Below are 15,413 nucleotides of genomic sequence, written 5' to 3'. Positions count from 1 at the left end.
GAATGCTTTATCAGCACATTCCCAGTCATTGTGTTATATGATATATAAATTTAATAATAAATAAATATATAATATAAATAAAATGATGAAACCAATGTGCAGTGTTGCTTTCTCTCTCTCAGTCATCTTTATTTTGACTGAAGGTAAACAGAGATATTCTTACTTAGAACATATATTATAGTTTATAATACAGTTTAGGTGTGTCTAAAGTGTCAGAAGACTCATTTTATCAGGCTTTTCTGAATGCCCACAGATAGAACTGAGGGGTTTGGGCATGTGCAGGGAACTTTATTAAATAACCTGCATAAGCCCATGGGATTTTTATTGATTGCTGTCATCTCTTTGCAAGCTCCTTTTAGTAAAGAAGGAATGTAGGACAGCTTTCTGTATGTACTCCATTCCATCCATTTTTAAATGTGAAACTTAATTCCAAAAAAATAGCAGCAGGAGTGGAGAGTAAGTGGGTCACAGGGGTGAAGCTCAAATGAAAGAGCTTACAAGGGTTAGCATACTCTATAGCTGGAGGGACACTTCACAATCTGGAGCAGGACAGGAGGTTTCCGTACTTACTCATCGGTGTTCAAATAAAACCATGCTTTGCTTTTTTTCTTTTCTGTTTTTCTTTTCCTTCTTTTCTTACCTTCATCTGTCAACTTCATACACCGACACATTGGCAGCTTAATGGCATTCAGCTGTTATGTCATTGTTAAGAATTCCGTATACACTTATATACTTCCACAACAAAAAGACAAAGGCAAGCTGTGAAGAGAGGCAGACAAATGTACAATGACATTGAGAAGAAGAGCGTTTAAGTATTTATAAAGGCATGGCTGGAATGGATCCAGATACTCAGCATGTGACTTGGCTGGCTTTAGGACCCAGTGATTTGTTGGGGGGCTGGACAACATAGCTGAGGAGAGCAGAAATGTGACAATGGGTAAAGAGCAAAACCAAGAGAGATGAGGAATGAAGAGAAGGAGGCAAAGGTAGCTGTGAGAACGTATAGTGCTGCTTGTTGTAAATCACTACAAAGCTGAGCGTGGTTGAAAACAATATTGCTGCTATACACTTGCAGCATTTGAAGAGCTACACATCTCTACGTTGAGAAAGGACATTCAGGAGGAAAAGGAGAGGAAGGAGAAAAGAAGGATAAAGGACATAATGCGGAAAAGAGGATGAACAAATGCAGAGCACATCACCAGAAACTTCTGTCCTCGCTACAGACACGTTCATCTGGCAGCAGCGCAGGAAGATGTGAGCAGCACCTGCAACCATAAACAGAAGAGCAAATGCCTAAAGCAGGATAAACATCCACCTGGACAGCCAAACTTCATCACTCACACCCATTCACGTCTGCTTTCTCACAAATACGTACTATACACTCAACAACTACAACGCACGCTTCATTGACAGGACAAAATGAGTGTGATGCTTGGATCTTCAGGCAGGAATATCTTGTGTTCTGCTTCTATCCAACGTTAAGCTGAAGCTGAGTAAATGCCTAGAGCCCAGACCAGCTCTGGATGAGCAGAGGTAGAGAACAGAACAGGGTAAGTCCTCCTCAAGGAGCACTCAGAGATCACATTAACTACACTGGGACTGAGTGGCTTTCTCTTTGCGCTGCTCACGGGTATAACGGTCATTAACTTGATGGATGTCTTGATGCAGCAGGCTGTGGAAACAAAGAAATCAAGAGTAATGGAATGTTCCAGTTCTACAACCAATTTTCAATTCATAAAGATTCTAAAATGTGACGCATAAAATAACGCATGAAGCTAATGTTGAGTTTAATTGTCTTTAATTGGCATTTGTTTCACTGCTTTGTGTTAAAGTACCATAAAGCCAGAGGCTCCTTTGTGACAATTAACCATGGATTTGTTACATCATTGCCACAGGGGATAAATGTAATTCTATTAAGGAAAGGGCACATTGTTTAGAGAAGAGAACCGCCCAACCAACAATGACAACACTGTCTTGTGTAGTCCTCTTGTGTATGGTAAAAAAGGTTTGCATGATACATAATGTTGGCCTGTCATACCTGAGATTGAAACAGAGTGAGCATAGATACTGTATGGCTTTGGCAGAGAAAAGGGTGCATTACAGTAGGCTGTGTAACAGTGTTTCTGACACAAAGCATCCCCCTGTAATTCACAGACTGACGTAATGTAATTTTTTCCACCTAAATACACTCACGTGCAAACACACACACACACACACACACACACACACACACACACACACACACACACACACACACACACACACACACACCTCACTGGCCCCACTGTTGTGATTCACACCCTGGGCATATTTTAATCTGCACAGCGAGGGTTTCATGTGGGCTGTCCAGTGATTGATACTGAATATTGTGTGTGCCCTCTGGGTGGTATGAAAGATCTGTGGACTGAATGAGCTGTCCAGCCTGAGGAGGTGGGATCCAAGGCAATGTTTCTTCTCTTCTCATGCCCACGCGCTGGCCTGTGGGCTCATGCCATTCTGGTTAGGGCTCAGCCACGGGAGCGCTAGACCGCTGTTGATCTTAGGAAGCAACAAACATTGACTGAATAATTTAATATTTACAACAATATCCAATTGAAAAGATTTTTTTAAATATAATTCCACCAGTAACCCCCCCACCCCCCAACCCACACCCCCATGCTGGGGTGTGGCCAGATACTGATCTTAAGGTGTTCAGGGTACATGTTTGACCTCCTTTGCTAAAGCTTATAGGAAAGCAATCACACAAAAGCCCATGTGCTTTCCACTTTAGGATTTATACACCCACCCCGACTCCCACTCCATCAAACCAAGCATCCACAATTCAATAACACGGCTGAATGCTGCAAATGCAGGATGAGCACAGAGAGTATCATTAAGACGGCCCATTTGTCATAAAAAAACGTTATCTGCGCTCCTTACCCTCCATCACATCATCTTTTGGAATTCTTGGCCAGGTTGGGGGATTTCTACAACAGTTGTCTAAAATAGACTTTGACATAAATATCAACAGAACATTTGGTGCTTGCTGCTTTTGTTAATTATTATGTTGATTTGATATGGCAGAGCAATGGTGTGTTAACGCTTTTGGACTTGGGAGGTCTGGCATGAAAAAAATATCCCAGTTGTGCAAGAGGCTGAAATAATAAGTGCCGCAGGTGAAATGTAATAAACAAAAAAAGCAGCTATACACAAATACAGTACGTCCAGTCAATTTCACACACAGATACACACATCGAGTGGGAGAAAGAGAGCGAGAGCGTGATAATAAAAACAAAACAACATGGGGGGAAACATAGCCGTGGGCGAGGAGACTGCTGAGCCTCTATACAGTATGCTACCAACATTTCCATGGAAACCCCTATACGTTTGCAAACATGCTCATTCTTTTTCCTCTCTCCAGCCTGTTTTCTTTTCTCAAGTGCACATAATAGTTACAGCTATATCAGAATGGGCTGAAAATGATCCGTTTCTTAAGACATTCCCACAGCCCCTCCTCATCCTTCCTCGGAGAGCACAGATGTACTGCTGAGGGGTGGAACAAAACAACTTGGTTTAAGAGAAGACCTTAATCACCCAGCCAAGATGCTATTAGTGCAAATGACTCCACAGAATGACAAACTGCAAACCTAATCTCACCAAATATGCTCATTCATAGGGTCATCTCAAAAGGAAAGCTTTTATCCTTTATCCCATTCTAATACAAAGGAACATGATGGTGTGAGTGAAACCATTTTGTTGATAGGCTCAAGGTCTATGCTATTCTAAGCTGTCTGGTGCAATAGAAGGTTAAAAAGTCAAAGTCAGACCCAGTTTCATTTAATAGGGAATGAATTTTATAGATTCAGTAGTCCAGAGCAAATGAATGCCATGATAATCCATACTGCCTGCAAACTGTCCATAGTTTCTGATTTGGTTTGGTTGTGGACATTTTCTGGACATCACAGACAGTACACAAAAATATTTGTCATAACAAGCTCCTTGTCGATGCATTTTGCTATTGTGATAACTGCCTGTGTACCAGAGGAAGACGAGGCATGGAAAGAGAGAATGAGAACTAGAGGGGGGTGCACTAGAATATCTTTTCTCTTTAAAAGTGTCATTGGAGATTTGCTGTCCTGGTATCCTTTTCTCAACCTGACGGGATGCTTCATAAGAGAGGCAGAAATCAGGGAGGGGAGGGGAGCAGGCGCATAATAGCGCTGACGGAGCTGCTTTGATGGTGAATAGGCACTCGCTATGAGAGCATGTCACGCTGAGTCTGTCCTGGATTTGTCCTCGTCCTCCTCTTCTTTATCTTCTTTTTTTCTCTCTCATCATATTCTTCTTCTTCAGTCACAATCCAATTCCTTCTTTTTTCTTCATTCCTCTTATTATTATACCAGGGCCAGTTTTATCTCCGCTCTGAGTTCTCTACCTCAGCCTCATCCTGTACTCCTCAGCACCCAGTATTGCACTTACAAATCATTTTGGTCTTAATGTCACTCTGTGACAATGTTACTAAAAAATGCAATGGTGGAAGTAGAGAGAATAGCAACAAGTTGCACAGAAAATCCAGCACGCAAATATAATGGAGGTAGAACTAACTGTACATGCTTGTGTATCATCAAATTGAATTTAAGGATTTCCATCCCATTTTCATCACCAAACTAGCAGATACAGAGTTCCATCTGACTGCCCTTGAGGCTTAACGGCATAGTACATTAGTGAGTGTCAGGAGATAAGGTCAAGAGCTATGAGGATCGGCAGGACTTAATTGTTGACCTTGGGGAATGATTTTCATCAAACAAAGGACAAGATGTTTTTGTTTTGAGCACTGAGCAAGTTTATTATCAAATTATGAAACAGCTTAAAAACAATCAGGGTTGGTCCAGGCATACACCAATATAGTGACACAACACACAGCTGATTTTAGTGTCCACCACAATTCAGCGGCACCATACAGGGATCTGAGCTGTCTTACAAATGTGTTGTATTTAAGGTTAGCTATCTATGGCTTACAGCAGGGTTTTTCAACTGATTGTTGACCAGGGACCACCATTTTGACTAATTATGTAACCCCAGGATCACCAGTGAATAAAATACTGATTCCTACATTGCAACTACATTACTGAATCCATGATCACAAGTAGGCTGCGGACCACTGGTTGAAAACCCCTGGCTTACAGAATTGCAAAGGAGGAAGAATTAGGGCAAGATTGTGGATGGTTGACTGCAAACACATGTGAAAATATGTGTAAACCCAAATATATTATGGCAATTTGTTGGTGTTGGACCAATTGTCCAATTGTCCCCCTGTCCAATTCCAGGTTGGCACATGTCTCCATATACCCAGAGGAGGCTCAACAGATCTTCAGATGTGAGGTTTCAGTTTACAACATCACACAAATGATTTGTCATCTGTCTCATTTTAATTTCAGCATTGCCATGGTGTACCTGTGGTGAATAGCAGTACCGGCACCAGAACAAAGACCACCTCCACTGTCCTCCATAGAAGGAACTGGAACCTGTACTCAGCAGACCTGATGCATTAAAAATGCATGTCCCCAGGGGACAGCTACCAGCACAGGTAACACACACATAGCCATCTGTGGGACTCTGATTTCCTCAGTGTGGTCCTTATGTCTTCAAACAACAACATGACAATACGTCTGTCTGGATACTAGAGAAAAGACACAAGAGGTCACTGCTTATATGGCTCCATGTCAGATGTATTGTTGGTGTAAAGCTATTAGGCAAAGAACTAAGTGAGTCCCTGAGGGAACTGTACATAGTTTCTGTTCTGCATTCATACATCATTTATTTGTTACAAGAAAGAAGGACTTCCTTAAAAAAAAATTGTATCTTTACAACAGTATATCAAATTGCTTTTTTGTTTAACTTTTAGGATACAATAGGAAACAATTTTGGACTGAATGAAATATTTCTTCAGAGATAACAAAGTAATTGACCAAATGACCAAAACATGGACAGACTATAACAATGTGTGGAATGGACAATGTATGAAAACCCTTGATAGAATTGTCTTACGTTTTCGATGTCAGAGATTGTACTCTCTCCCAGCTGTTCATACAGATCTTCCATTGCTGAATCTTATGCACAACACAAACCATTAGCATACTGATGAACACTGAACCACTCTATCATGTAACATAAGAGATGTAGAGAGGAGACAGGCCACCCCTGGGAGCAAATAGTTCCTGACATGAAAAATGTGGGAGATTAGAACACTAGCACACTCTCTCTAGGCACGGTCACTTGTGAATATTAAAAACACGAGGACAAGCCAGGAGGATTTTCTCTTTCCATCACAATTTCTTTCTTACCCGTGTCTGGGAATAAACAACACAATACAACACAAATTGAAAAATTGGATTAAGCATGGATTATTGTGACATCTGCTGATTCAGACTGGCTAAATCTCTATTCTTAATCCAGACATATTCTCGAGGGGCGAGGTGAGAAAGCAGGCCACTGCTGGCTGCTCATCATACTTCCGATCTGTCGTATCAGTCTGGGAACAGAGCAGTGATGGAGACTTTCGATGAACTGGAGCATCCCTTGCTAGGTAACAGCCCAAAAGGCTCTTGTATGGGGCCAGAGGTTAGTGGTGGAGTCTACAGAGGCATTTTGGTGAGGTGTGAGGATGAGAAAGCACTTCACTCTCTGGCCTGGAGAAGTTACTGTGCGTCTGCAGACATCCACCACCAGCAGTTTCTCGATCCGTGCTCTCTTCCCAACACTTTGGACTCTCTCTACTCCACTGGCCCCATGTGGGTCCCCACAGACTCCCTGGGCCTGCATAGTAAGGACTATCTGGAGACCACCTTTGTGGACATTGGACCCAACTCCCCTCTTGAGAGGAAACTGCTGGGGGAGGTCAAAGATTCCCACAGCTTCTCTTATAGTATGGATGATGAGGATGACCTTCTGCCAGATTTTGAGGTAAGAAGGTTTTGACTATCATTAACTCAGGTGACATACAGTCTTATGCTTGTCTTGCTGGTTATATTTACCAGTGAAGAAAAGCAAAGAGGTCAGATTCAAGAGTAAAGGGTTTTATAGAACTGAAAGGAAGTCTTCTAAGAACAAAATCCTGTGATTAAAAAAAACTTGAAGATTCTATCATTATGCAGCTCTGGGTTACTAAAACAGGGCAGAAGGGGAAAAGGGCTATAGTATTAAATATAATGAAATGGAGGACTGATGGATATTGTGGAGAACTGCACTAAGCCTAATTTATAAAGCAGGTGCAAACCTGATTACTTGAAGAACATGATGACAAGAGGAACGTTCTATTACTGATATTATATTATATTATATTATATTATATTATATTATATTATATTATATTATATTATATAGAATGTTCTATTAAATATGTGATAATACTGACATGCCAATTAAAGGTATCCAATGTAGTTTTGGATTGGTTTAGTTACTGGGCAGTGTCAGAGTATTTGTATTTTACACAACTGTCATCATGGCTAGCACCCTCCCCCCTAGGTACATGTAGATTTGTTTACAAACAGGCAAAGATCATTTCTGGAAAGCCATGTCGACTGGTATGGCTGGTATGGCTGGTTCTCAGTAGAGGGCTAGGAGATGGTTCTCGGTAGAGGACTAGGAGATGGTTCTCAGTAGAGAGCTAAGAGATGGCTGGTTCTCAGTAGAGGGCTAGGAGATGGCTGCTAAGGGTGCACAATTCCCCCTATTACAAGTTAGTTTACCATCAAAATGATTTTGAAGCTGTTATGTTGAGGTAAAACAAAACTTGCATAGTGTGAGAGAGAGCATTTACATTTAAAAACACTAATACTGTCTATGCAGTACTCCATGTATTGGAAAATAATGTATCTATACTTATGTAAAGGAGAACTATACAGTTTCTTTTAGCTTAATTTACCTTAACTCGACAGCTTTGGAGTCATTGGAATGGTTATATGACTTTTTCTGGGGTGAATGGTTGGCATCTCACTTCCCCCTAGCGTCTGTGAGCGGAAAAACCAGCCTTGCAACTTTGAGGAGTTGAGGAGATTGGAGATTGAGGAGTGTCATGAAATATCTACTCTGAAGCTGTAGGGGGAGCTCTGCAGAGAAACCTGCGAGCAAAAAGTGAGAAAACAGCAAAGAAATTGTCAAAACTGCATAGGGCTTGAAATAGTAAAACCAAAGTCCTTTTAGGCAAGTTCCTCCACTCGGCGGCCATATTACAACGCTTTTTGGGCACTCATCGGGCATCCTATTCGGCAGAAATGCGCGTGCGCAAGGCTTCACAACACCAATCTTGCTCCAGCGGCGAGTTCACAACACATGATTGGCACGATGTCTTCACAACACATATGATTGGCTCAATGTATTCACAACACACCACATGATTGACTCAATGTATTCACATGTCGACGTTTTGCCAAGGAAGGGGTGGGATATGTGTAGACAACAGCCATATTGGCGTTACAAACTAGCTTCATGCATTTCTATGGAGGATTTTTTTGAGTGCTGTGTCTCCTCATTAGAAAGTCTCTGGTAAAACTCAAATACAAAATATAAATCTTGTTTTTTGGCCATGAAATAAAAAATAACCTCTGCTCAGCTCTCACCCAACAGCACCGGAGGATTTGGCTGTCATTGCACAACAAATATGCAATAAAGATAATTCAAAGACCATTTTTCTGCATCAAAACAGAAACATATGTGCAGTTCACGTAGAGCACAAAGTAATTTAGATGTAGGCCCTCTTTTGGGACATGCTCCACATACAGTCAACACACAGATCAAAATGACGCTCCTCTGTGCTCTGTAACCCAGCCACCAGCCGCAGCCAGGTGCTCTGTCTCCTGCCGCATTCATGCCCCTCCAGAGACACGATCTGTCCTTCATTATTAAATCAGACTGACTGAATCATGACAGGAGCCTTTAACATTCAGCAGAATGAGTAACAACACCAAAGACATAGACCACCTCAGACCAAAAAATTAATCTAGTGCATTCTTGCATCCTTTCTCTATATCTCTATGGCAACCCAAAATCAGCACAAATGATCAGGCTCAAGAGAATGAAAACAAACTCAGCTCAGATCATTTCAGTATACCTTCACCCTGAAGTGTACCAGACCTTGACCTTTGACCCCACAATCTTGAATACTCAATCTGAAGATGCTGCCTTTGAAGTGATTAACTATGATATCACACAAACATGTGGGGCACAATGTGACCTTGTCCTTTGACTCAATAACCTCAAGTACCAAAACAGACCATGTAGGCTTTTTAGTATAAAGTTTGATGAAAATCCTTCAACTTCATTGTGAGATGACAAACAAATATTGTGCTGTTATGGACGGAACCACGCACACATGCACGGTCGGCGATCAGAATGCCTGATGGAGGCATGATCATGCAGTTATTCTGAAGATATGGTGGCGGTGCTAATAGCACGGTAATATCAACGCCTGCAAACATTATAAAGTTGCAGTTAGAATGTGTAAATTTATACAGCAAAAGACTACTTTGGCTACTTCCTGACTGCTGATATAGTTTATTATCAGTTTGTAAAGGTTAGGGGATAGAGGAAGTAACATTAAGAATCTTTGATCAAATGCGATTGGTAAAGCTCAATGATTTTGAAGCTAACTCAAAGTCTATGCCCATTACGATGCTATGGTTGGTAATTTCCCAGTGGAGAGTAGCCAGACTCTCTTCGTGAAGTGAGTGAGTCTGGTGAAACCAGGCTATGAATTGCGCAAATTTAGGGTAATTTAGTTGAGAAACTCAATTTTAGAAGCAGAGACAAAAAGTTACTGCAGAAGATAGCTTTATGCTCACAAAATGGACCAGGTGTTTAATCTAGTTGGTAGACTTGTGTGCCAGATATATTAATGTCTTAATCAAAGATTGTTCCAGGAACAGTCACCAGGAACGTGGTTCCAAAATCTCTACATCGCCATATGTTGTAATTCACTTTTTCTGTGATAAAAGAAAGAAAAACTGAAAATATTTGTTGAATTTCATAACAAGACAAAATCAAATTATTCTCATTCGAAGGATTCTTCAAGTGATGAGTTCAGTGATACAGACAGCGAAACCAACTTCCCATTGATGGTTCCTCAGGACTACCTTGGGCTGGCATTTTTCTCCATGCTCTGCTGTTTCTGGCCACTAGGAATCGCAGCTTTCTATCTATCACAAAAGGTATGTTGGTACTCAATGACACTGAAGGGATGACACTTAAACTGACATCACTGGATATAAAAACTCTGAATCAGTAATAGGTGGGTACAGTTCGCTCTTTCATTATGTCCCGTTTAGATTACTGCAACTCACTTTTCCTTGGTCTCCCCACTAAAACCCTTCAAAGACTACAATATATTCAAAACACTGCAGCCAGGCTCCTCACCCATACCAGACGATCAGCACACATCACCCCCATTCTCCATCAACTCCATTGGCTACCAGTTCCGTTCCGGATCAAATACAAAGTACTACTACTCACCTTCAAAGCCCTCCACAACCTTGCTCCCCCCTACATCTGTGACCTCCTGACCCCTTACACTCCGTCCCGCTCACTCAGATCCTCTGACCAAAACCTCTTGGCTATCCCCCGCTCCAGACTCTCCACCCTGGGTGGCAGGTCCTTCAGTGCCTTGGCCCCCAAACTCTGGAACTCCCTCCCCCAACCCCTTCGTGCCTGTCCTTCTCTTCCTTTCTTCAAAGCACATCTCAAGACCTTTCTGTTTAATGATCACTTCTCCTCCACACCCAACACATAGTTCCAAACAGATAACTTGTCTTTGTTGTATTGTTTTGTTTGTTTGTTATTGTGTTTCCCTGCCTTTGTCTCTGTTGTATTGTTTGTTTGTTTATTATTGTGTTTCCCTGCCTTCCTACTATGTAAAGCGACCTTGGGTTTGAGAAAGGCGCTATATAAAATAAACTTATTAGGCTATTATTATTATTACAGTAATGCTTCCATAATACATAGTGCATAAGGCCAACACTGTTTAAAATCACAGTCACAATCACCACTGGTGATCATCTTGGCCTTGCCATGTCCAATATTCATACCAATTCAAATACCTCTTCTCTGTATTACTATTTCTTACTTCCAGAATGCCACTAACCTTAAAAGAATTTCAGTTCACAGCATTAAACTGGAAATAAGGATGCTTTGATAAATATTTCACTGGATGAGTTTTTCTCACAGTAAGACAATACATGATCATGATGAAAATGAAAAACCTCATCCTTGGGGACATACTTCATCTTCACTAGAGTCATATAATGTAATTTATAACAAAATTATCAGCCATTAAATTTAAATTGATTGTCACACAAATGGATGAGTTGTCGCACTGGATTATCAAACAGAACAGATAACACATACTTGTAAAAGTTGGTTTATTTTTCTCACATAGCCACTCTAGCCAGGCCATTGTCTCAACAGACTACTATCACATTCCAAGCCACAGTTCTGGCAACCAGCCATCACCTTTTCTGAAGTGCCTGCAGTATGCGCCTACAGTATTTGTTGCATTTCACACCTGGAACCCAAGCCTCCTCTGCCAGCAGTTAAAATAGTTTCACAGAGATGAGGCAGAGACATTATTCCTGATCAGCATCCTCTGGAAATGGCTCCTCTTTGTTGCTCATTTCTTTGCCTAAAATGTTCCTTTTCTTCCCTTTCTCCCCATTTTGCTTGTTTATCACATCGCCTTTCACTGACCAAATTCACACGTGGCTACACTGTATTTAAAACATCAAATCACACACTATTATCACCAACACAGGAAAACATAAAATGTAAATAGTAATGCTTTAAATATGACATGCTGTATGCCATTTTGTCTGTGTAAAAGAACAACCTTGACCTTTAGTAAGGCAAACATGTTGAGTCATGGGGGTGAGGAGTCACAAAATGTATCAATTTCATTTTTGAGATAGCTCCCCTCATTTTGGAGCAAGTGTGACAGCTCACCCTACATGTCAAATGCTGAGATATTGCTTTCTAAAAATAGATAAGAGAGCAGAAAGGGCAGGTAAGGATATCTGGCACATGCTAAAAAACTTTACAGAGATTTGGTAAATTCTGCAATGCAATGGCTACTAGCATGTGAGAAAATTCACTAAAATATTTTTTGCTTCCTTTATTAAAGATAAAGTGTGTAAATAGTATTATAACATAATTTTAATGTTTTGTATGTGTGCTTTCTTCTCTTTCAATGGTGTTCATCTCAGACTAATAAAGCGGCAGTTCAAGGGGATTTCCAGAGTGCTAATGCAGCGTCCCGTCAAGCCCTGTGGCTCTCTGTGCTCTCCATCATCTTCGGGATCATCACATACATCTGTGCTGTTGCTGCCCTCATTTCCTACCTGTCTGGGAAACCACCATAGGACAAGTCTACCTAAACCACATACACAACTCTTGTACATGCACACACACACACACACACATACACGCACACACACACTGTACTCACTATAGTGTTTATGGTAATTATGTTTGTAAAGCAAAAACTACACTGTGTTACGAAAAGTGATCCATTTCTTGCTCCCAACTGGCATAGATATAAGTGTCATGTCAATCAACTGGACCAAGCAACATACAGTATCCTTAAAGACAAACAGAAAGCAGTCAAGAACAAACCAACAGAATGGGAACATGTTTAAAACAATGGTGTTACACATAGAGTGATAGACATGAGTAAATACACATTCTTCACATATTACAGTTTTTTCCATTCAGCCTTAACTAACCCTCACCTCTCTCCTACTGTATGTTAAATGTACGGCAAGAACAGTCACTGGAATATTGGTTTTGTTTGAGGAAAATATCAATGACAGACAACAAGCAGACGCATATCAGATATCAGGGTTGATGGAAGGCAAAAGACAAAAACTGAACTCCTGCAAGGCACCATCCACAAGAGCTTGGTCATTTACAACCAAAGTCCATGGAAGTGCTTACAGTTCGATTTCCAGTGTTGTGCTTAGATCTTAAAAAATACATTTGTTGTCACACAGAAAGGTCATGAGGGAAAAACTAGTAGAAAGATTGCACACATCTAACTAATAAAAAAGGGAGAGCTCTATAGCAACATCTTTCACAGCTTGACAAGGACATTTTTTTGGAAGAGCCATGGCATACACTCCTCAATCATTCTATAAGGTTCCCTAATATGCTTTTGTAAAGTCTACAAGATTTTTAGCTTTGGCTTTCTCATTATGTTCTAGCATGCTCTGAATACCATAGGAAAAATAGTCTGATTTTGCAGCTGAGCTTTTATTTTGATGTTTCATGTACATGCATAATTGCACATGCTTCACTCTGACTTGTGAACATCTTTAGTTGTATTGTTAGATTGCTAACAGGGGAGGGAGCTTACTAAATGAGAGCAATGTGATGTAGAACATACAGTACACTTTTCTAATTTGCCCATGCTCTATGTCCATTACCTTCCTATATGGTCATTTCAGACAGGGAAGAAAACTGTCAAATTTAAAAAGCCCAGTGCATCCCCTGGTCACAGCGACACATTTTATTTCAAAACTAACAAGGCAAAATGTTTTACTGCGGCATGACCCCTTTAATTATTCCACCTGCTGATGATGAAGCACAACTGAGTCCCGGGGTCTTTTTCTCCTCAGTGTGACAGCTACGTGAAGTCAAAACCTTGAAAATATTACATTTCAGAACAGCATTTTATAGACAGAAATTTACACTGCAGCAATTGAAGACATCCATCTATTAGCCTGGCTTAGCATGTCTTCCGGCATGCATGTCATTAGTGCATTTTTAATTGTTTCTAAACCTGCTTAATTTAAAAAAAAGGCCTTTTGGTGTCCTTTTTTGAATTCATGCTGGATATGACCCAAGGTTGCAAACACTAGTTCAAGGAGTTGAATCGGACTGTGAAAATGGCAGGCCACAACGCTGAGATGAAAGGAGAGAGCCATTTCCTTGTCTCTATGCACACACCTGCCATCCAGAGCATGGCTTTAAAATCACTGTCAGCATGCATGGTCATTTTGCACTTCAGTCAGTTACTGACTCCAGCATCATATGGATAAGCCTTCGTGATGGGGATGTAAGGGTAGTTTGCAGTGGACACACTGCCAGTAAGTGCTCTCATGACAAAATGTGCCAAAGGCAAACTTTGCTGCAGTGGCCAGTATGGGGTAGCTGCTATGAGAAGAAAATGCCAAACTAGTCATGTGATTTTGTACAATACACACATTATGCAACCACCTTTTTTCCATTTGTTGTTTAATACTTTTATGTATTCATGACACACTGTTTTTGGTGAAAAAATGTTGTAAATGTATTCACTGTTTTTCTTTTCAGCAACTACTCAGTACTTACCTGTTTAAATACAAGGGTGTAACAAGATATAGAAGTATGTGACCTAAAAAGAATGGCCATATGTCCACATTTAGTTCTGGTGGGGTTATCTAGACAAGCATACCTCCACTAGCACATCGTTATTTCAGTGGAATCAACTTCTTCCAGCCCTACTAATGAAATGGCCTCTATTAAACGTTTTAAGTATTCTGTGTGTTAATGGGCCATTGCATGCCAACTTGCCAAGAGCCTCCATGTTCATGTAAAGGATTTTCATGAAAGATCATGTTTCATGAAACAAAAACTAATCATGTTTCATAAGAGTATGCAAACGTTAAGTATCAAGATTCATCTTTTTTTTTTTTATCAATCTTAGGAATTGTATTATCTTTCAATAACACACAGAAGCGCCACATTCAGATCAAAATGCCCTATGAATTGAACATAAATAAATAAAAGAATTCATTAAGGGCGCTTCCTGACACCCAGCTTCGAACTACAAGTGAGAGACCAAGCATGGGCTAAAAATTGAGGCAAAAGCTAAATGTGTAAGTTAGGTTAATAACGGTACTGTAGAGCTGCAGACTTGAGTAATGAGGTCTCTTCCCCATCACTTGTAACAAGGGTGAAATACTGCAGTTAAGTCTTTTTCAGTAAGTAAGACATGAGACCTAAACTGATCAGGATGTTCTGTGAGATTCTCCTGTTCACTCTGCTGATGTTAATGTAAATATAAACAATGCAATTCCTATACTGATTTAATAAACTTGGTTTATTGCCAGACTCTTTATCATTGTGTGTCGTCTGATGCCCAACTCAAATGTCAATTCACTTAGTCATAGCTGCACTCAGAATGGCTGATAATGTAATCATATTCCATAGGAACCAAGTTATGGTGGACCAGCTTTTAAGTTATGTGAGCGGACACACACACACACATAATTACAATAGCCTCTGTCCCCTATTACGGGGTCAAGGGTAAAAATGATTGTACAATAACTTGTCATTTGAACCATATGCTGATCAAAATCAGTCATTGTGAGCCCAAAATGTAATATACCGGTAGGTAGTTTATATATTTG

The 15,413-nt window shown here is 40.5% G+C and overlaps 1 protein-coding gene across 1 annotated transcript; it reads left to right on the top strand.

Moving 5' to 3' along the window:
- Positions 1-951: 951 nt before the first annotated feature.
- On the top strand, positions 952-15,119 carry tmem91 (transmembrane protein 91). The gene is made up of 5 exons (XM_042063884.1): positions 952-1,550; positions 5,418-5,566; positions 6,436-6,942; positions 10,038-10,184; positions 12,228-15,119. The coding sequence occupies exons 3-5, from the start codon at positions 6,529-6,531 to the stop codon at positions 12,381-12,383; spliced, it is 717 nt and encodes a 238-aa protein (XP_041919818.1). The 5' UTR covers positions 952-1,550; positions 5,418-5,566; positions 6,436-6,528; the 3' UTR covers positions 12,384-15,119.
- Positions 15,120-15,413: the final 294 nt, after the last annotated feature.

The sequence above is a fragment of the Alosa sapidissima genome, chromosome 15, assembly GCF_018492685.1.
Source record: "Alosa sapidissima isolate fAloSap1 chromosome 15, fAloSap1.pri, whole genome shotgun sequence".
Classification (NCBI taxonomy): domain Eukaryota; kingdom Metazoa; phylum Chordata; class Actinopteri; order Clupeiformes; family Clupeidae; genus Alosa; species Alosa sapidissima.
Note: the sequence above shows the minus strand (reverse complement) of the source record. Positions and strands in the feature narration are given on the sequence as shown.

Bases quoted from the DNA above. Each gene is read 5' to 3' on its own strand.
- tmem91 (XM_042063884.1), top strand. From the start codon at position 6,529: ATGGAGACTTTCGATGAACTGGAGCATCCCTTGCTAGGTAACAGCCCA. The intron at 6,943-10,037 runs GTAAGAAGGTTT...TCTCATTCGAAG, and splicing joins ACCTTCTGCCAGATTTTGAG to GATTCTTCAAGTGATGAGTT. The intron at 10,185-12,227 runs GTATGTTGGTAC...TGTTCATCTCAG, and splicing joins CTTTCTATCTATCACAAAAG to ACTAATAAAGCGGCAGTTCA.